Source organism: Eretmochelys imbricata, chromosome 1 (genome assembly GCF_965152235.1).
Source record: "Eretmochelys imbricata isolate rEreImb1 chromosome 1, rEreImb1.hap1, whole genome shotgun sequence".
NCBI lineage: Eukaryota > Metazoa > Chordata > Testudines > Cheloniidae > Eretmochelys > Eretmochelys imbricata.
The window spans coordinates 121,290,794-121,313,790 of NC_135572.1; the positions used below are offsets into that span (position 1 = coordinate 121,290,794).

General features: G+C 40.4%; 1 protein-coding gene across 2 annotated transcripts in view; it reads right to left on the minus strand.

Moving 5' to 3' along the window:
* The window catches only part of TMEM131 (transmembrane protein 131), a 183,903-nt gene that overhangs the window by 72,687 nt on the left and 88,219 nt on the right, over positions 1-22,997 (minus strand). For both annotated transcript variants that reach the window (XM_077814779.1, XM_077814774.1), the window contains exons 4-5: positions 20,274-20,342; positions 573-696 (exon numbers count right to left, since the gene is read on the minus strand). In XM_077814779.1, coding sequence (XP_077670905.1) covers positions 573-696; positions 20,274-20,342 — 193 coding nt within the window. The remainder of the gene's footprint in view (positions 1-572; positions 697-20,273; positions 20,343-22,997) is intronic.

Genomic DNA, 22,997 nt, shown 5'->3' on the forward strand with positions numbered 1-22,997 from the left:
GCAGAACATCGGGCCACGTCCTCTGGTGCAGCTGTACCACCCCCAGCCCTTCCATGCAGCTGCGTCTCCTGGCTGGGACCTGTACAGCAGCCCCGCTGGAGGATAGGGCTGGAGGTGGTACAGCCGCTCCAGGGCTGAACAGCAGGGCTCGCTTGGGAACCGCAGCAGTGAAAGAAGCAGAATGCCAGCAGCTCCCCCAGAGTGGCTGTACTGTCCCTCATCCCGGGCCCTGTCCTCCGGCAGGGCTGTACAGACCCCAGACAGGACTCAGGAGACGCAGCTGCGTGGAAGGGCTGGGCGGCGGTACAGCCACCCTAGAGGAGTTGCCAGCGTGGGGCTGTCCAGTGGGCCCATGTTCTGCTCCTTTCACCGCCGCGGTTCCGGAGAGCCCTGCAGTTGTTTTATCAGTCTTGAAAAAAGTCAAGAGGTAAAGATCAAAAGAACTGAAGAATCCATAAAGTTTTAGATATCCATAAGAAATTTTGTTTCAAGCAAGAGCTACTCATTACAAAGAGAAACAAGTTTTCAGTCATAAGAAAAACAGGATAACTTTAAAAAGCAGAGTAACTCACCCTATTTTGAAAGAATGATGCATGAAAATGTGATGTTGTAGCAGATATTGATACTAATATAATAGTTTCTTCTGAACTAGGGTTATGTAGATAAACTTTTTCCATTTTTGGCATCCCAACTGGCCTGTCAAAAGACAAGAGAAAGGATAAAACTCTATTCAGAATGTTTTTACTGAGTTTTATTAGGCAAAATTATTATTAGGTTTCATATCACAGAAGACTGGACAAGAAATACAAATTTAAATAAAGCAGTGAAAAGAGTTCACATACATAAGTCCTCATTAAAAGCAGTATGAAGCAATACTTAAGTCTCACCTGGAAATAAGAGAAGCAGCATCTCCTTACAAGCTTGCTCTTGTTCTGTAGTTTAATTATTTATTTTATTTGCTTATATACTTTTCTGTGGTGCTCGTATCTGGACACACCCTAAACCAGGGATCGGCAACCTTTTGCACGCGGCCCGCCAGGCCAAGCCCCCTGGCGGGCCAGGCCAAGCCCCCTGGCGGGCCAGGCCAAGCCCCCTGGCGGGCCAGGCCAAGCCCCCTGGCGGGCCAGGCCAAGCCCCCTGGCGGGCCAGGCCAAGCCCCCTGGCGGGCCAGGCCAAGCCCCCTGGCGGGCCAGGCCAGTTTGTTTACCTGCCGTGTCCGTAGGTTTGGCCGATTGCAGTTCCCACTGGCTGTGGTTCGCCACTCTAGGCCAATGGGGGGTGCAGGAAGCAGCGGCCAGCACATCCCTCGGCCCGCGTCACTTCCCGCAGCCCCCATTGGCTTGGGACAGCGAACCGCGACCAGTGGGAGCTGTGATCGGACGAATCTGCGGACGTTGCAGGTAAACAAACAGACCCAGCCTGCTAGGAGGCTTACCCTGGTGGGCCGCGTGCAAAAGGTTGCCGATCCCTGCCCTATTAAGAATTTAACCTAAGCACCTCTGTGAAGTAAAGGGATATCACTGTTTTACAGATGGAAAACTGAGACAGAGCCATCTTTCCTTTCTTTTATAAGTTTGTAATATCAAAGTAACTTAAAGAAAAAAGGGAACACACAACACCAATCTGCAACCCTCAAATGCTGAAATTATTATTTTCATTAGATCATCATGAGCAGCCCTATCTGGGTCCTGTATTTCCTACCAGTTTACTATATTTTAGAAGCATACAAATATATACATCACTTTTGATTCAGTATTATAATATAATCTAATATTCTTATTTGAATTTTACATCTCTAGGACAACATAGCAAAGGTTCTTAAAATAGCCTGATTTAGTTACCTGAAGTATATCAGTGCAGAAGCTTTAGAGAGCTGAGAGATTACAAAATCCATTCCCGTGACAAAAATGATAAACTGCAAGCTTTTCAGTAACAAGTGAAATCAAATTGATAATTTGTTCTACGTAGTTTTTTACTCACTTCTTTTCTTAAAGCACATATATACTGACAAAACAAGACATGCTTTGATTTCATGATTGCTTTTGAAACTTCAATGTCTCTGAAGAAATTAGTTTTATACCTCATAATACATACCTTTCACATAAATCATTCGAGTGTACATCGTGTGTACTTGCTCCCTAAAACTATAGTCTGTGTCTATTCAAATAGCGTACACTTTCATTACAGTAGATACCATACAGCAATTCTAGTAAATAGTTTTATACAAATCAAAAGGGTTGAAGATCCTGGCAACCTACGTTTTGGCTAGTTACCAGTTTACTTAACGAATGCTAGTGTAATTATGCAATTGTTTCTATAACTTTTCATTTTAGGTTCCAAATGTGAAGCAGGATAATTTTGCTGACTGTCAAACAAGTGATTTACAAATACCTGAGTGGTGATAATCAATTTTCATAACAATTAAATATCATTTAGGTAATTGGAAGATGCTTTCTGTTTATGAAGTAATAAGTGTATCCTGTGCTAAGCATCCTGAAGCTAAAGGCCAAGGTGTTATCAAACAAGGATAGTTACTAACAAGTTATTTTTATTCCACTGAAATACTATCTTCTCACTCTGCATTCTGTTTGGCTTTCTAGAAATACAGCTATATGTAGCACCTGATAACTGAAGTTATGAATGTGGAACAGAATCTGATGGCATCTGAAACATATAGCTGCTAGAATTGTTTTAGTGAATATGGAATTTACCCTCTTCTTTAGAGGTAAAGAGGTGGGTAAGTCCCTTGTACTGAGCCATGTTGTATATATGGCTAAAGCAAGGGTCCTGGTTATTGGCTCAAAAGTAATTCTCAGAGATTTCCATCTGTTCACTGTGGGGCAAGGATAGGTTGTTGAGAAAAGACCTCTACTGAGAACACCTCTGACTTCTTTTCAATCTATATCTAGTTTGGGATTCTTCGAACAAATGCAGACTTGCCTTCTGAAATTTGTAAGATTTCATTTGAATGTTAAAAGTTTAGTAATCTCAGCAGGAATTCCCATTCAGCCTTAACATCTCACCCTTCCATCTCCACTTCTTTGTGGGAAAATTGGAGGATGAGGAAGAATAGAAAGATTTTTTTGTGATTTTTGGATTCTTCATTTAGTTAGTTTCAGGAAAAGAGAAATCTAGATCCTCTAACAGGTCTGCTCTGGTTCTAGACAGAGCCTTTATGAATTCTGAGGCTGTCTACAAATTTTGGCAGCTGCTGAAAGCTAGTCTAAAGGAAAGCTTCCTATGAAAGAGAGACTTAAGCAAAGGAGACTACTCTGACTTCAGTGACATGTGCAATACCCAGTTTGCCCTAAATGGAAAGGTTATCCTTTCATAATTTTGCTCACTTCTCATCTATTATTAACAGTTCAGCTTTGGACTCCTGCCACAGCTTCATGGAAAGCAAGACAGTGGACAAGACCAAAGCACAAAAAAACCGTGATCCCTGTTCTGCACTCAGACATACATAATGGTTGGTCTGAGCAATATGGATGAGTTACTTTTCTGACCAAGGTAAGTGAGAGAGATAAGTCGAGATCAGTTGTGTCACTCTAGCAGGGGAAATACAGCAGAAATTAAGAAAGATATCACTGCACTGTCAGAGGCTGAGATTCTTAATCTTTAAGTTTTAATTAATGTAACAAGTATTTTTATAAGGTATATTTCTGGACCAATCATTGCAGTGCATCAGCCTCTTTTCAATCGGTTTTCAAAGCTCCACAGATGGAAATACTAAGAGCAGGTCATTATCCAACCATGTCACCCAGAATGAACTGGACCAAAGTTATGGAGCAGGTCCTTAAGGAACCCATTTTGAAGCACTTGGAGGAGAGGAAAGTGTTCAGGGACAGTCAACATGGATTCACCAAGGACAATTCATGCCTGACCAACCTGATTGCCTTTTATGATGAGATAAATGGCTCTGAGGATATGGGAAAAGCAGTAAATGTGATATATTTTGACTACAGCAAAGCTTTTGATATGGTCTCCCATAGTATTCTTGCCAGCAAGTTAAAAAAGTATGGATTGGATTAATGGACTATAAAGTGGATAGAAAGCTGGCTAGACTTTCGGACTCAACAGGTAGTGATCAATGGCTTGATGTCTAATTGGAAGCCAGTATCAAGCAGAGTGCCTTAGGGGTCGGTCCCGGGGCCGGTTTTGTTCAACATCTTCATTGATGATCTGGATTGCACCCTCAGCAAGTTTGCGGATGACACTAAGCTGTGGGGGAGAGGTAGATATGCTGGAGGGTAGGGATAGGGTCCAGAGTGACCTAGACAAATTGGAGGATTGGGCCAAAAGAAATCTGATGAGGTTCAACAAGGACAAGTGCAGAGTCCTGCATTTAGGACGGAAGAATTCCATGCACTGCTACAGGCTGGGGGACCGACTGGCTAAGCAGCAGTTCTGCAGAAAAGGACCTGGGGATTACAGTGGACGAGAAACTGGATATGAGACAACAGTGTGCCCTTGTTACCAGGAAGGCTGACAGCACATTGGGCTGCATTAGTAAGAGCAATGCCAGCAGATCGAGGGAAGTGATTATTTCCATCTATTCGGCACTGGTGAGACCATATCTGGAGTATTGCATCCAGTTTTGGCCCCCCACTACAGATAGGATGTGGACAAATTGGAGAGAGTCCAGCGGAGGGCAACGAAAATGATTAGGGGGTTGGGGCACATGATTTACAAGGAGAGGCTGAGGGAACTGGGCGTATTTGGTCTGCAGAAGAGAAGAGCAAGGGGGGATTTGATAGCAGCCTTCAATTACCAGAAGGGGGGTTCCAAAGAGGATGGAGCTAGGCTGTTCTCAGTGGTGGCTGATGACAGAACAAGGAACTTGACAGTCTCAAGTTGCAGTGTGGGGGGAGAAGTAGGTTGGATATTAGGAAAAACCATTTCACTAGGAGGGTGGTGAGGCACTGGAATGAGTTACCTAGGGAGGTAGTGAAATCTCCATCCGTAGAAGTTTTTAAGGCCTGGCTTGACAAAGCCCTGGCTGGGATGATTTAGTTGGGATTGGTCCTGCTTTGAGCAGGGGGTTGGACTAGATGACCTCCTGAGGTCTCTTCCAACCCTAATCTTCTATGATTCTATGATACAAGGCTTTAAATTATTGCATTTTTTGACCTGCCAGCATCCCTCATTCTAAGGTAAAATAATTGACAAATACAAAACAGATTGCATCAGCTTAACATATTTAGTTTTGATCTACCAGTAGAACTGTTTTCTAGATTAAGTTTAAACATTAACAAGCAATTCATAGATTCATAAATATTAAGGTCAGAAGGGACCATTATGATCATCTAGTCTGACCTCCTGCACAATGCAGGCCACAGAATCTCACCCACCCACTCCTGCAATAAACCTCTCACCTATGTCTGAGCTATTGAAGTCCTCAAACCATGGTTTAAAGACTTCAAGGAGCAGAGAATCCTCCAGCAAGTGACCCGTGAAGTGAAGACAAAGCTGTTCTATACTCTCTTCAGAGTAAAAACTGCCTGCCAAATATTAAAAGCATAGAGTTCACAAGCACGATAGAACTATTTGCAGTGATAAACAGAAAACAAAACAAAAACTAAAGTTAGTCTTGTAGAATATTAACCTAGGAAGAAAACATTAGGCATGGGTTGAGATGTTGCAGATGCTTTTCAACACAAGTGAGGCAAGGCAATTCCGCAGATACATTTTGCCACAGACTGAAGATTTCAGTACCATTTGAAGACTTTCATAGTCTGTTAATCATGATTTAACAACCTCAGCGAACATACTGGTAGACTGCTTTTACAAGATGAATTGTAAATTTAGTGCTTGTGAGAAAGACCAGATTGAAAGAAAATGAAAAGAAAGTCCTCTAGTTACATACTGTTAGAGCTACGGCAGCAGTCAATAAATCCCCTCCCTCTTCTAGAGGTATCACCTTCTACAAGTGAGAGGTTAATTTAGTACCTTTCTTCTGTTTAACCGGTGGCAATCCAACATGGTCTACATGGAGCCCCAGTGACGTAGCAACACAGTGCTTAAGAGCTAGTTATTGGGATGGGGGGGAACCCTATACTGGTGAAACAAGCATACTGGATACAATTAGGTTTTTAAAACCAAACTCACTAAGTGTATCTCAACTGGTAAAATATATGAAATTTCACACGTAAAAAGATCAGGGTTTTCATTTGATACAACAGGTCAGAGCCATCTACTTGCTTGCCTGAGTCCAAACTGGGACAGTCTGGTGGGCCGTATTATGAAGCCAGTTATGGTGGTGAGACACTAGACTGATACTAGGCTAGGACTATAACAGGGTTTAAAAGAGAACTGGATAAATTCATGGAGATTAAGTCTATTAATGGCTATTAGCCAGGATGGGTAAGGAGTGGTGTCCCCAGCCCCTGTTTGTCAGAGGGTGGAGATGGATGGCAGGAGAGAGATCACTTGATCATTACCTGTTAGGTTCACTCCTTCTGGGGCACCTGGCATTGGCCACTGTCAGTAGACAGGATACTGGGCTGGATGGACCTTTGGTCTGACCCAGTATTGCCATTCTTGGGTTCTTAAGATACGGGAGGGACTAGCTACCATATGGAAAAATGACACCAGAGAGACTGACGCTAGATTCCTGGCCAGGAAGAATTGGTTCTCTTTATTACGAAAGTCTTAACTCCTGAAAGGCATCACTAGGCATGATAGACTGGGCCTGTTCTGGAAGCTGGGAAAAGGAATCTCCGTGTATGCCATAGAGAGAGTGCTGAGACTAGAATAAGGAGCTGGGATATGTTTGGTACATGCCACAGGTACAGTGATGAGAGGAGGGAAAGGAGAACACCCATTGAGATGAATGGGGCAGTTCAGCTTCTCAGAGATAGCATTTCAAGGTGTAATCATCTCCATGGGGTATTTCTCACAGGCATGTTCTCATCTGAATCAGATGAATGGGCCAGTTTACACCGCTGCAAGCCTCCTATGCTGCAGAGGTGTGTACAGAGTCCCTTCTCACTACAGTAGGCCCCCAATATGGGATGGAGGCTCTGGGGCTACCCTCCTCTTCCCTTTTTACCTACAGCTCATACATGTGCTACTTACAGCGCAGGACTACCACTTTTTCTCCTCCCCAAGACTTTTCCAGCCCTACCAGGAGCATGAAGAGACCACCACCAAACAGGACCTAGTTATCTCTAACAAAATCTACTATTTTCCACATCATGTCCAACACAATTCTATATCATCATTCCTCTTCATACACTCTGACGTCTGTACTGTCTGCAGGGAGTAGCTATACTGTATACAGGTAGCAGTTGTAGCAATTTTTCAGAGCTCACAATGCCATTTGAGGAGAGGTGGAGCTGCACCTAGATGAAATCAGGAATGCTTATTTCCTGGACTGTTTATATGCAGGAATTCTAAGTAGATGATCTCACCTTTTTCCTCTAAAATCTAAGAGTGTTTTTCTTTTTTAAAAGGTCAATAGCGTTTCAGGGCTTCTAAAATGGATGTCACGGTCTCCTCCAAAGGCTGACATTCTACTAGGTACGTCAAGACAGGGAATGTAAGAGTGCTTCATGCCATTCTAATATTTGTGGAGTTATTGAGGCCATTGAGAATATACATTTGCACTGGCATTTAGACACTGCTATGCACTCTCTCCATTCTCTAGCTACACCGTTCCTCTGGAAAGTTCTAGCAGTCTACTGGCAGAACACAAACCTCAGTCAGGATAATCAAATGTGATATTCCTAAGCAAGACAATGCCTACAAGTTTCCCCCATGCTACTATTGTGCCCTTTTTCCCCACTGTCCTCCACATGCTTGGGAATGATACAGTCCTGTGATCTGACAGAGGCAGGTGGAGAACACTCAGAAACCAGAGTTAAGATTTTTTGGGAGACATTACCTTAACTCTGCTTTCAGAGGTTTCAGTTTAGCTCCCTCGATGTTCTGAAAGGGTATGAAGCAGCACTAAGCAAGTTTTTTTGGCAGTGAATGTAAGTATTTCATAGGCCCTGATTCTGAAGGGCATGATGTACAAGGGTGCTCAAACCAGGTTGGTTATTAATAGCTTGATTAGTTTCTCAGAGTTACTCTAGCAGGATTTATGGAAGCCTCTGATTTATACATTTAAAGCCCACAAATATGTTTGTTAGAATTGTGGCACAAATTAGGAGGAGAAGGAAATGCAAAATTGATGAACAACACTATCCTATCTTGGTCCGCTCAGACTGAATACTTCATAATTTGTAACACCATAAGCTACTCCTTTTTAGGACAAGCCAAACTAAGGACAGAATGTCAGATTTAAAATCTATTTTAAAGTTAGCTATCAAGTTTTATTAAGTTGTGTTGACATCTTAAGACTATCAAGTATATATGTATTACGGCTTTACTGAAAAATTAAACCTACCAAGAGAAGAAACTACTTGTGAGTAAGTGGGTGCCCAAATTTAAATTAGTTTTTGAACTTTCTGTTCTGGATTTAATATTCATGAAATACATCATACAGAGAGCCCTGAAGACTGAAGTTCTCTGTTTGCCCATAAAGCAGGCATGGGCATGCAATATTAGTCATTCTGACCTAACGTGCCTCAACCTTACTCTAGGTAACCCACCTGCAGGAGTCCTATCTTGCAGGCCTTCCTCAAGTAAAACACTCAAAGGCAACAGTAGTTTTGCCTGACTAAAGCATGGAGGATCATGTCAGTGGTTTTCAACTTTTTCTAGAAGAGGACCCCCCCCAAGAACTGCCCTTCTATTTAGCAATGTGGGAAATCTGATGCATTAAGGGGGTGGATGTGCAAGGAGTGCAGCACAGCTCAGATTAGTGGTGGTGTTTGTTGTATTTTTTAAATCACTATAGTAAATGTTGCATCAAGGACACCTGCACTGAATTAAAACCATAACAGAGCATTTCTAAATCAATAAGGACAACATTTGGAGAATGTGCTCTACTTCAACAAATTACGGAACAAACAACTTTATCACATGGCTTCTCTGTAAGTACTATAAAAAAAACCCACAGTATTCTACATGAATGAAGCATTATATTTATAAGCAGGTTTTTTTGGAAATGCTCCAAGCAGAGGGCATGATGAAATGCAATAAAGATAAATGATTTCTTTCTTTGGTATACCTTGCAATCATCTACAGATTGGGTACTACGAATGTCCTGTTTTAAGTGTTCTATAACTTCAAGGAAATATTCCAACGATTCATAGTAAGGATGATTTCAACCATTTCTCTAAACCACTGGAAAAGTATTTTTATTTTTGGGTTTTTTTTGCATTTTAAACTAGTAAATGGTTCTCTACCAGGCAGGAATTTTGAAGCTCCATAATCTTTTATGCTAGACTGCATGGGTTCTCAAACTTCATTGCACTGCAGCCCTCTTCTGACAACAAATATTACTACACAACCCCAGGAGGGGGACCAAAGGGCTAAGGCCCCCCCCCCGCCCACCTGTTGCCCCAAGTGGAGGGGCCAAAACCCAAGCGCAACTGCCCGTGGGGGGGTGGGGGGGAAGGGGCAGTGGGAGCAAAGCCAAAGCCCAGCAGCTTCATATCCAGGCAGGGGGCCTGTAACCTGAGCCCTGCTGCCCAGGGCTGAAGCCCTTGTGCTTTGGACCTGGGTGGTGGGGTTTGTGCTTCAGGTTTGGCCCTGGGTCCCAGCAAATCTAACACCAGCCCAGGTGACCCCATTCAAATGGAGTCCTGACCCACAGTTTGAGAACTGCTGTGCTAGAGAAAGAGATATGAAAACTCATGTATAGACAGACAAATATTCAGCAGGATTCTGTTACAAAGTATTTGGTTGTAAGTAAAAAAAAGTTTAAAAAAACAAAACAAACCCCAGACACTTAAAACAAAATGGTTTATCAGCACATCAGCATGCAAGAGATACTCAGCTGACAGCCATTAGCTTTATTATTCATCAGGCATTTTACAGACCAAAAAATAAAATCCTGCTCAATGCTGAGCTGGTGTAGAGAGAATGTGTGAATTTAAGCAGCCCTCAAGTTGTTCTTAGTTTGGACAGTAACCAGTTAATCAAGAAGCCACAAAGGTTCCTTCCAGATCACCTGTGAGATGCCACGGATGATACGATCCTCCGATTACAGTTTGTATTTTTGTTGCAATGTCTTTCCTTCACGAAAGAAATCGTGTTTGGTATATTATGTTGTGTGCCATCTTCTCACTGCATCAATTTCTTCCGGTTTCAGAGTAACAGCCGTGTTAGTCTGTATTTGTAAAAAGAAAAGGAGTACTTGTGGCACCTTAGAGACTAACCAGTTTATCTGAGCATAAGCTTTCGTGAGCTACAGCTCACTTCATCGGATGCGTAAAAGTGGAAAATGCAGTGAGGATGTTTTTATACATACAGGGGGCCTGAATTCCACTGAATGCATCCGATGAAGTGAGCTGTAGCTCACGAAAGCTTATGCTCAAATAAATTGGTTAGTCTCTAAGGTGCCACAAGTACTCCTTTTCAATTTCTTCCTTAACTTTTCTCTGGATCCTCTGCAATCGTGTTTGTTTGTTATCCAAATTCCTCAACAAATTCTCCTGGGAGATTTGAGAACTTCCTGACCAGCTGTCCGCCTGCTTCTCCAAATGATGTTCCATCATGGTGTCCACTGCTCTCTAGACTGAATCCACTGGTGATCTTACCTACTATTAAGGTTTTAGCCACCAGCTAAACACTGACAACTCTTCTTGCCCTCCTGACTTCTCCCACTGTTCCGATTCTACAACCGTCTGAAATCTTTTCTTGGGTGTCCAGCCATCAATTCAGGCACAACACTGTGAAAACAAAAACTCCTTGACTGACTCTCAACATCTCATATTTATCCTCCCTTCTGATAATTTCCTTAAACTACTTGCCCACACTCACAATTTTAGCATTGTTTTAAATTAAAGATAGTCTTGTAGTTAATGCAGTGTAGTGGGACTCGTGTGATATTATTTCTATTCTTGGCTCTGCTAGTCTCCTGTGTGGCCTTGGAGAAGTCATTTAACCTCTCTGGATCCCAGCTTTCCCTATCTGAAACACTTGGGATACAAATTTCTTATCTGTGAGACTCAATTCATTATGTAGCTGAGCGCAAACAAAGAGGGTAATTGAAAACCCTAAAACACAGTTGAAATCATTTTCTTCTCCCCATACCAAGTTTACAGTAAATTCTGCTCATTCTTTCTTTTGTTTATCTTGAAAACTATTCATTCCTCTCTAGCTCTTCAGCTAAAACCTTTGTCTATGATCTAGGTATCTCTAGCCCTAACTACTACAGCCTCTGAATTCCTTGATTCTCATATTGCTTGCTCCCAACTCTATCCAAAATGCTACAGTTAAATTCTCTTTGTTGCCCACTTCTTCAACAATGGCACACACCCACCAACCACACCAAGCCACTTAAAAACGTCTGCATTATCTCAGTTTATATTAAACTGTAGAATTGGTTCTCATATTAGCAATGTAGTTTTTATGCAGAATAGTATTTTAAATGCAGTTGCCCTGGCCACCCTTACAAGTTAAATACCTCAGGCAGCTGTAATTTTATTTTTTCCAAAACATGTGATTAGCTCACATGAGTTGGTTCTTAACTATTGAATTCTAAATCAAAAGCTATTTTCATTATTAGAGGTGAGGCTAGTAGCACTCTTCATTATTAAGATTGTCTGACACTTCTCATTACAAGACCCGTTTTCAATCCCTTATAATTTTGCCAAACAGTATGAACTGAAATTTTTTATATCAGGCGTCTGTGTCGAGCTAATTTTTTAATTTCAGCCAAAACAGCTGAGCCCTTCTCTAAAAATTAGGCTAGAGATATATTTTGACTGATTTAAATAATTCTGGCTTCCTATTCTTTGAAAAGATCTTGTGCCTCTATGCTGTGAAGCAGGGATTTAAAGTTTGTCAGGAAAGTGGGTCTTTCTGTCACGAATGTGTCTTTTGCAGTCCCCAGGAAACTGTATCCACATGTGGCCATGTAATAGACCTTTGGAAAAATGAAGTTCACATGTGCTCAGTACAGACTTGCTATAATTTAGACAGCTAAAAATATGAAGATCCCATCCACACTGAGCACATTCAAGCCTGTAACTGAAGGGAGTAGAGCAGGACTTTCCTTCCAACTGCAGCTCTGAGATGAAGCAGGCCACATCAGGTCCAGGCACTGGAACTGAGAGCAGGGAATCTGTTTCTCCTGTGTTCTCAGAGCCCTCCTTGCTGATGCCCAAGCAGCATGGAGAACGAAACTATCCAATCTGAATGTGGAAGCGGCAATAGCTGGACCAGAGAAGGGGGGAAGGGGAAGAGTGAAAATTGGGAGCCAGTGGGGACAGATAAGATTGGGATGGGGAGCTAGTGAGGGACTGAGTTTGGATGAGGAGCCAGAAGAGAGGATTAAAACAAGCAGCCAGTAAGGAGCTGGGGAGACTGAAATTGGATGAGAAGCCTGTAGGCTGGGAACATGGGTAGCAGTGGAAGAGATCAAACATAGAGCGGGCGTAGAGGGGACAGAGAGGAAGGTGTGCTGAGAATGGAATTGGGAGCAGGACTGGCCTCATTGTGCAAGCACACTGGGATGGGAAGCCTGAAGAATGAGATCAGAACAGGAGCCTGGCATGGGAAAGACTATTGGGACAGGAGTAAAATGTTTGTGGGGAGAGAAACAGGCAGAAGAGTCTGCCCACTAGAGCAGGGGTTCTCAACCTTTTCCTTTCTGAGGCCCCACAATATGCGGCCCAAAAACTCTATGGCCCAACTGTGCCACAACAACTGTCTTTCTGCATATAAAAGCCAGGGCTGGCATTAAAGGGTAGCAAGCAGGGCAATTGCCTGGGGCCCATGCCACAGGGGGCCCCACAAAGCTAAGCTGCTCAAGCTTCAGCTTGAGGCCTGGGTGGTGAGGCTCCGGATGGTGAGGCTTTGATTTTCTGCCCTGAACCCCAGTGAGTCTGATGCCAGTCCTGCTTGGTGGACCCCCTAAAACCTCCTTATGGGCCCTGGACTTCTGGTTGAGAACTGCTGCACTAGAGCACACTCCCTTCCAGAGCCTGGAATGGAACCCGGGATTCCTTAGTCTCACCATTCCTCTGCTGTCAGCAAGTATGTGAAACCCACTGGCAAGGTGTATATCTCATCCCCCTCAAATGATGGTCCATATAGAGGATGACAACCTACTACTGCTAGCAATTACTATGTTAGCTCAAACAGTAGAAGTCTGTGAGGTGGATCAAAGGTTCCAACTCTGCTGATGACCCATGTGGAGGTCGTTATGTGACAATGTAATTTGTTTTTTTCAGTTTAAAAAAAACCCTAGGAAATAGCACACAAAAAACTACATTAAAAGATTAAGGTTGCAAAGTCAAGCACTTAAAAATTAAGTGAGAACCACCCATTATGTGCAGTGAAAAAGGCAGGAGCGCTAAGAAAAAAAAATGTGATCATGTAATTAAGACTATCATAATGAATACACAGGAGGGGGCCAAATTAAGTTTATGTAGACAGTCTTAATTTTGGCATTCCCCAGTTTGAGTGCTTGACTTTGCTATCTTAATGTTTTTTAAACATAGTTTGTGTGTGTTTAATAGAAGGATAAGGTGTTCATTGTTTTCTGACTGTTGTTTACCATACCGTTACAAGTTTCAATGCCCTAGGAATTCATGATTTATCCAATGCTACCTCAAATACTTGGGAGAAGCTCTCTGTAAACATCTGCAAAGCCATCTCATTATTCTCTTTCAAATCCCTCAAAAAACTCTCCTTTGCTGTGATGCTACAAAAAAACCTTGACAGGGGTTAGGCCACTAGTGTGCAGAGCCACTGACTATCATGCTGACCAATATTGTCTCATTGTTTCCTTGTACTCTGTCTATCCATTTTAGGTCTCTTGCCTTAGATTATAAGCTTACTGGGGCAGGGGATGTCTTTCTGTGCTGTGTTTGTACGATGAGGTTCTGATCCTTGCCTAGGCCCCTACGCCCTATGGCAAAAACAACAGATACCACTGATTACAAGAGATGTCACGTTTGGGCAGAAATTGTGTGCCTCAACTTATTACCTGAATAAGACAGCTACTGAATAGTGCATTGAGAACTGCATAGAACATAAAAGACTGCTACAACTCTTTACAGAAGGTAATGACAGATCTATTTCTTGTCTCTGTCTGGCAGAAGGGAAGAATGATACACTGAGTGGGTTGGTACAGAATTAAACAATAATAATTCTGACAAGATTAACTTCAATTTATTATTTAAACCCATATTGTATTAAGTGAGAATAAAGTATTTATGCAAAAAAGGATATTCTGAGGTCAAATAAATACTTTCACAAAGCTTATTAACAGCACAAGTCTTCTTGATAAAATTGATTATACTCTATCTACAAATAACATTTCAAAGACATGCATATAAAGAATGGATTCTAGTGCAATATTTTAAAAATGTATTTTGTACATATGTTCAAGTCTGTGCATTTAATCTTCTATGCATGACCCCAGGGAAGTCAGGTGAGACTCTGGTCCAGTAATATGAACTGTAGTTGTCTGTTTGAGACAATACAAGAGATTCAAAAACCCAGCCCATCTCAATCTTTCATAGCTGTGTTAGTCTTCTAATACCATGAGGATTTTTAAAAACACAGTAAAAATGTAATGTCACTAATGAAAACAGATGTAACTGAATACACACAAGTTTGCTAGGAAGGAACCATTTTATTTCATTTATTACAGCTATCCTTTTCACTAGGAATAGTATCTAACTCAATTAAATTGAAATCAGATTACTTAATGAACTTACTACTCAACAATAAGGATGCTGAATCTGGCTCTTTAGTTGTAGATCAGAAATTAGACTGAAAAACATCCATCAACTCTCAATTACTGGATTCAAGATATAACTTAAGTAGTCAGACATTTGTTGTCCAATGACAAAGAGGGCTGATTAATTCCAATAAGTAATTCTCATGCAAAACATTTAACCTGGAGCTAAGGTTGTAAATACCTATGTATTGTTTTAGGAGGGACAGAAGGACATTGACTATTGAGAATATGTATCTCTAGAAAATTACAGCAAACATCAGAAAGCCTCAAAATCCAAAATTAAGACGACATTCAAAGAAATCAAAAGTATCACAATGTCTGGAAATGTACAGTTATGGACACTCAGACATTAACACTACCCCTATCCAGGGCCAGCCTTCCTCTGTGTGCATGCAATGTGCCTTATATGTATGATGGATAAGAAATTTGTACAAGGACTTCAAAGTAGCTATATATCCACGGACTGCAGATTAACAGGTGCTCTGACAAAAGCTCTCTTAATATATACATTTAAGTAAAAATAAAAAGCCTATACTGTATTGGATAATTACAGTAACATACATCGCATCATGTACTCCTGGCTTTACCATGTAGTTATTAAATGATAAAAATATAAGTAAACACATGTACTGAATCCTGGATGTTTGAGTTGACACAGCATACCACTCACTCAAATAAAAGATATTATTCAAGATTGTATGGCCAAATTTTCAAGCAAGATCTCAGCTGAGAATGGTACAACTTTGGGCCTGCTATTCATGTTTTTTCCATGCAATTCAGTGCAGTCACAAAAATGGAAATCCAGTTTGAAAAAATCAGGCCAGTAATGAGATACACCATATTTATACATTTCTCTTAAAAAGCCAAGATCTAAAATTCAAACTTATATGGGGTATTCAAAGACTGTATGGGCTATTTTCAAAGGATAAACAAATAACTGAATATATAAACATACAGCATATACATCTGCTGTGATATAAATAGAACTGTGTTTTTTTTTAAAAAAAAAAACAAAGACAAGGTAGTTTTAAGTTGACCCAAAGCCATCTGCAAATTTACCAAATAATATTGGCCAAAACTTTTTCGACACTTTGATACCATTTACAAAATGACATGAAGAGGAGATGGTGGTGCCTCCTTATAACTTTTAGCCCAGTGGTTTGATCGCTCACCTGGGACATGGAATAATTGGTGTTCACTAATGAATGACACAATTAATAGGCATTTGGCTAGGGGAAAAGTGAGACTGATTCTCTAGCCTGGTGGCTAAGGCACTCACCCAGGAGGTGGGAGACCCAAATTCAAGTCCCTACTCCAATGACTATTTATAAAAACCAGAACACATTCAACATGAGAAAGAGAGAGATCTGCCCCAGAATATCCTATAGCCCTGTTGCTAGGGCATGCTCCTGAGAAATGGGAGACCCAAATTCAAACCCTTCTTCACATCAGGAGAGGGTGACCTACATCCCAGGTGAATGCACTGGGCTAACTGCCAGCCTCATTTTGTGAGTATAGTCCTTTAAAAATGCCTAAAACAAAATGTTTTGGATCAAATTAAACATGTTTCATTCAGCCCAAAACAGGGGCTTTTGTTTGGCTGGTTTTTTCCTGCAATTTTTATATTCAGTTTGACTCCAGATTTTTTTTCATGACTTTTTGGACCCGCCAGCAAATCCAGACATCAGTTATTCGTCCAGCTCTAATATATCCATCATTCTATCACTCTGAAGGCAAATTTTCCATTAAGACTACATACTTACAAAAAACAAAAAACAACAAACATTTACATGATGAAGTCATGAGAACACAATAATCTTGTATCCAGATCCAATACAGGAAATGTAGGTCTAGAATAGCTTTTAGGAGACAAACTGATATTTCATTTTCTGGATTGCCACCAGACACTAACAGAGCAAATTTTAACCATTCCATACCAACATTAGCTTTCTAATTATTAAGAAAAAATATTGCAATCATTTGGCAAAATCTGACTACACCCAACCATGATTTAGATGTCAAGTATTTTATGTCATGGGAGGCATGTGTCAGCTTATGAACAAAGTAAATGTTCCTCGTTTCTTTAACACATTACTTCCCTGAGTTATAGTCAGGGCTGGATTTACACCTTATGGACCCCTAGGCACAGCATTTTCAACGCCCCTGCTGCCTCCAGCTGATCTTCATTTTGCAGACAGTTTTAGAAAGATAAGGCGTCCCTAGAACACCAACACCCTTAGGCACGTGGTTACTGTGCCTACTTGAAAATCCAGCCCTGGTTATAGTCTACCTTGTTCTGATGTTCCAAGATGAATTTTATGCTGAACTCTCACACGTCTTATTCTTCTGAATGCTAGTAATTACACAGACATTGTGCTTTATGAAAACATATATTGATAAAGAAATTCTCTGAATTTCTATCTTTCCCTTTTGAACTATTAACTGATTTTGGACAAGATTTCAAACCTGTGTGCCTCAAGGTTAAATTCCCAATCCCTATTTAGGCACTTAAATAGAAGTGGTTTAATTTTTAGTAACTCAAGCTTCCACTAAAGCCAAATGGCAGGTCACTTCTCTTTGTGTACATAAACATGCCTTAGCTTTAGGCAGCCAGTTTTCAAGTGACTGGCCTATATTTTTGAAGCCAAGCAAGCTTTTTGTTTTAACTGATATAAAAAAGTGCTCAAACATTTTCTCCACTAATGATACAGTCCTACTAAAATTTTAACAAATCTATCATAATAGCAGACCATTGTCTTCTGCCTAAATTTATAATCGCAGCAAAGCATTTAAACTTTCTACAGCAGGTAAATATATTTAACATATTTGTATTTTTAAAAAGCGAAGAGAACATTAAACGAACCAGTGACACATATGCTCCCATTACAACTTTTAACTGAGAAATTTCCGCATTCAGTTAAAAAGCCCACATCATTTGGCACTAATTCTATACAATTGCACATGTCCTTTGCATATCATAAACTTGCACAGTTTTGGCAGTGTTTCAGATCTATATTAACTGGACTTGTTTCAAAGTGACAGAGTTCTAGAAGGATAGATTTATGTAAAAACCAACTGAACCATAATGAAGAGCAAACTTACTAGAACGAACATTTAAGACATAAGTTTTAATGCTAAAACACTGATATTTTATATTTATATTCATATTTTTATGACAAATATAGATATTCAGTACTTCCGAAACAAAAAAAATTTGGAAGTTCACATAACTCATTTAATTTCCTTCAGATGTGCATACAGAAAATCATTTTAAAAGCGAGATTTTTCTACAAAGGAGTAGAAGCAATTAACATTATGATAAAAAGCTGCATAAAAATTAAAAATAAACTTCAACTGTTAAAAGAATGCTGTGTATTCACTACAAATCAAAACTTCTTCAGGAATTCCCCCGTACATTTACTTTATTCTTATTCAGTAACTAAGACCATATAATCAAACCTGTGTCATAGAAAAAAAGTTATCTAGATGAGCAGTCTTTAAACTTACTGAATTTAGAAGTTCTTGCACTGCATTATTTATATGAAAGATATTCAATCAAATTTTGTGGTTATAGCAGAGATGTGACTAACACGGCACTTTTGTACTGGACAGTTTTGCTTAAACATCATAATAAGCAAATAACTACAGTTAGTTTTCTGACCATGACCACATACTGATATTTAAAAATCATGAAAGTTCCCAAACCAAAGTACTGAAATATAGACAAACCTAAGATGGTTGATTAGCTTCTCTTACAAGTTCTTTTTGTAACAATGTGTTAATATAAATGTGGCACATTAGCTGTAGTCTGTTGTTCACTGCACTGACAAAGGCCATGGAATAAAATATAGAATATCAGGGTTGGAAGAGACCTCAGGAGGTCTTCTAGTCCAATCCCCTGCTCAAAGCAGGGCCAATCCCCAACTAAATCATCCCAGCCAGGGCTTTGTCAAGCCTGACCTTAAAAACCTCTAAGGAAGGAGATTCCACCACCTCCCTAGGTAACCCATTCCAGTGCTTTACTGCCCTCCAAGTGAAAAAGTTTTTCCCCCAATATCCAACCTAAACCTCCCCCACTGCAACTTGAGACCATTACTCCTTGTTCTGCAATCTGCTAGCACTGAGAACAGTCTAGATCCATCCTCTTTCAGGTAGTTGAAAGCAGATATCAAATCCCCCCTCATTCTTCTCTTCTGCAGACTAAATAATCCCAGTTCCCTCAGCCTCTCCTCATAAGTCATGTACTCCAGCCCCCTAATTATTTTTGTTGCCCTCCACTGGACTCTTTCCAATTTTTGCACATCCTTCTTGTAGTTTGGAGCCCAAAACTGGACACAGTACTCCAGATGAGGCCTCACCATTGTCGAATAGAAAGGAATCATCACATACCTCATCTGCTGACAATGCTCCTACTTACACTGTCCAAAATGCTGTTAGCCTTGTTGGCAACAAGGGTACACTGTTGACTCATATCCAGCTTCTCGTCCACTGTAACCCCTAGGTCCTTTTCTGCAGAACTGCTGCCGAGCCACTCGGTTCCTAGTCTGTAGTGGTGCATGGGATTCTTCGTCCTAAGTGCAGCACTTGTCCTTGTTGAACCTCATCAGATTTCTTTTGGCCCAATCCGCTAATTTGTCTAGGGCCCTCTGTATTCTATCCCTACCCTCCAGCATATCTACCACTCCTCCCAGTTTAGTGTCATCTGCAAACTTGCTGAGGGTGCAATCCACACCATCCTCCAGATTAAATTAAGTTATTGAACAAAACCAGCCCCAGGACCGACCCTTGGGGCTCTCTGCTTGATACCAGCTGCCAACTAGACATGGAGCCATTGATCACTACCTGTTGAACCCAATGATCTAGCCAGCTTTCTATCCACCTTATAGTCCATTCATTCAGCCCATACTTCTTTAACTTGCGTTAATACTTGTAAAATAAAGCACTTTCATATAGCTTTAATGTTTAGCGACTTATTTACTATAAAAGGGAGAAGGATAATTCCATGTGCGTAGGGTATTCCTGGCAACCACTTTGACAAAATATATACATGACTCCCTTTCCCTCCATAGGTTAACAAATAACTCAGGATCAGCATAATATTCCAGCTTGGACAGGCAAAAACTTCCACTATTTTCCCCGATACTCCTCTACGTACCCCACATTGTGCCATTACTCTTTCCTACAAATAGGAAGTAATCCAGCTAGCTTCACTGTAGCATGCAATGAAAGCAGACTCTGCTTAAAACAAACTATTCCTCCACATCTTAGACCAACTGTACAAAACAAGTCAACAGCCTAGTTTTAGCTAGGAGTCAAAGATGGTCAATATCCCATGGTGACGAGTATAGCTAGGCCAGCTGCAATAATGCATATACTTAAGTTCTGCCCATCAAGTATGTGTGTTGTTTAGGTTAGTTTTTGTATTGGTCTAACTAGGACAGAAATTAAAAGCTTCCCAACTTACTGTTCATGGAAATCCAGCATCGGTGGTTCAAACCGGATAGGTCTGCAATTCCCCCGATAGAGAGATACACTGTGGGGGAAAAAAAATAAGGCTCTAACAGAAGTAGCAACAACAAATACATTTTCTCTCCACACATCTCAATTCCTCTTTTCCTATCAAGTAATTTCTGGAGGCTAGTACTGTTATAATTACTTTAGATGAAGGAAGAATTTAACAAATTTGTCCAACCAGTGATGTTCATGTTACCTTTACTCAAGTTGTTACTGTGCAGTGCTTCAGTGCATACATTTATGAATAAACTCACTGGATGATTTTAAGCGAACAGATCTGAAAATTATTTTGAATGCAGTCTATCAAATGAAGAGACAAACAGGATTATGTTATGCTAAGACTATACATTTTAAATGGTTTAAGCTAACATTTTAATTTTTCCCTCCACAATTATATCCATTCCAATATAAACAAAATACCAAGATGAAACATTAGGGAAATACATCAATGTCCACGCACATATGTCCATTAGGACATATGACAATATTTCATGCACATATGATTGGTCTCTTACAGACCGAAAACCACGTTACAAAGAGGAACAAGAAGGAAGAGTAATTAATTTCAAATTGAAATTGAACTTGGCTTGCTGACCCCAAAATATTTTATTTCACTTTGAGTGAAACAGATGTGATTGAATTGGAACTGCTCTGTAATTTATGAATACTGTATGCTAACCTGGTCATTGCTTTAGCGTACAACTATATTGGTTTAGTTTAAAAGGGAGTTGTAAGAAAAACAAGCAGGAAGGGGGAAAATGGCTCAAAATAAGCCACTTCTCAGCAAAACAGGAAAAGGCCTGGGAACCAGAAAATCAAGGGAACTGTGGCAGGTTTTAAAGAAAGAATCCTCTCAAGGGAAGAGGGGAGTTGTTCCGAGGAACTACACAAAGGCAGACAGTTTCTGGGGGTGTCTGAAGAAGTTAGCATTGACTAGATAACTAATGGAATGTTAAAGCATATTATACTCTTCAGCCACTAGGTGGCATCGTGTATAACAGAGTAGAACCTCAACCTTACAAATACCTTGAGAATGGAGGTAATCGTAACTCTGAAATGTTCGTAACTAAACAAAATGTTACATTGGGGTAATGTAACACAGGGCCTGGTCTATGAGTGGGAAAATTGTGGATTTGTATCCCAAGATAGGTAAAGGTCCCTGACACCTGAGGGAGTGCCATTAGAGAGACCAGAAAAGGGACAGTAGTGCAACTAGCCCTGTAATTGTGACAATGGGATTTGAAAAGAAATTGTGCACTTAATGAGAACTTAAGTCTCATTGTACTTCGATGAAAAGCTAAATATTGATCAAATTTAAGGGCATATGTCCACATTCCAACCACAGTGTAGTTGGGGAACTGATTACAAAATTAAAATACCAGACAGAATCTTAACTGTATTTTAGAACCAGATTAAAGCCTTGGCCATGACCAATCAGTAATATGTTTGCAAAACCAATGAAGTCTTAGCAATATGAACCCTCAGCAAAGATCTAACAGCTGAGCGCTGAAGTGAGAAGTGGGGAGTGGCCATGTCAGAAAATTAGCAAGGCTCTACTGTGTAACTAAGCCACTTGCAGGTGGTCATGACTGACAGAGTGGTTGCGCATATTCATAGCTGATTTAAAATTCAGCCATTAAGAAGTTACAGAGATGCCATAATGCAGTTTTTTAAGTTTTATTCTAACCCACACAATATAGTTTCAAAACGTAGTGCCCACCTTTCTCAGATAACTATCTCAATGCAAATTGCTCAACATTGCAATATAAAACCTTCTTTGGACCCATATACTTCTCTCAGTTTACTGCTTCCGCTCCAACTGTGCTATTTTAAAACAGTATAACAAATTTGTTCCAAAGGAGACAAGCTTGGGCCTTTCTGCTATGAAGATAGTTATTAGTACTGGCTGCAACTACTCTCCTACATGGATTTTAAAATAGTTTTGAACTGTAATCTAAAGCAATCTTTTTGGTATAATATGGTTTGGAACTAGTGGCGCTCTAAGGTATAACTCAATAACTTGTCAGGAGGCCATGTCTGGGGGCAGGGCCGGAAAAGAACGTTTCTCCACGCCCCCTGAGTCTGGGGACCTCTGGGTTACAGTTTGCTCACTTTTTGACTATTTTCTTCACAACCATAATGGCTAGAGACTTTTAAATGAAAAGAAAAATTCTGGAGAACAAGATAGTAGCAACAGGGTCACATTCTGTGATACTCTACCTAATTTGAGCCCTAGCCCTCTATGCGGTTAGAGGAGCTTTAGACATTTTAAAATAATTTCTTTTGCCAATGATCTTTTCTGAATCCTAATTTCCCCCATGTGTGTATTCTAAGGCATCTGGATTCAGAGCCTATTTTTCTTCAGTTCCAGAAGGGTATAAACAAACAGGAATTAATGGAGAAAATTCATAGAAGAGTAACAAAGGTGACTAGGACCCTAAAGGGACAGATTGATGAAGAAAGAAATTAATACAGTTTGGTTAAACAAAAAAAAGTGAAAACAGCATATAATGGTCTACATTTGTAGGGTTAAACTCCAATGGTTTACCTCAGTATCTTAAACTATAACTAAGAATAATTAAATGAAAAGAGTACCAGGAAAAACATCTTAACAGTAAAGTCCATGACTGTGGTATAGTCTTTCAATAGAAGGAGTTGAAGTACTATTTCTTGT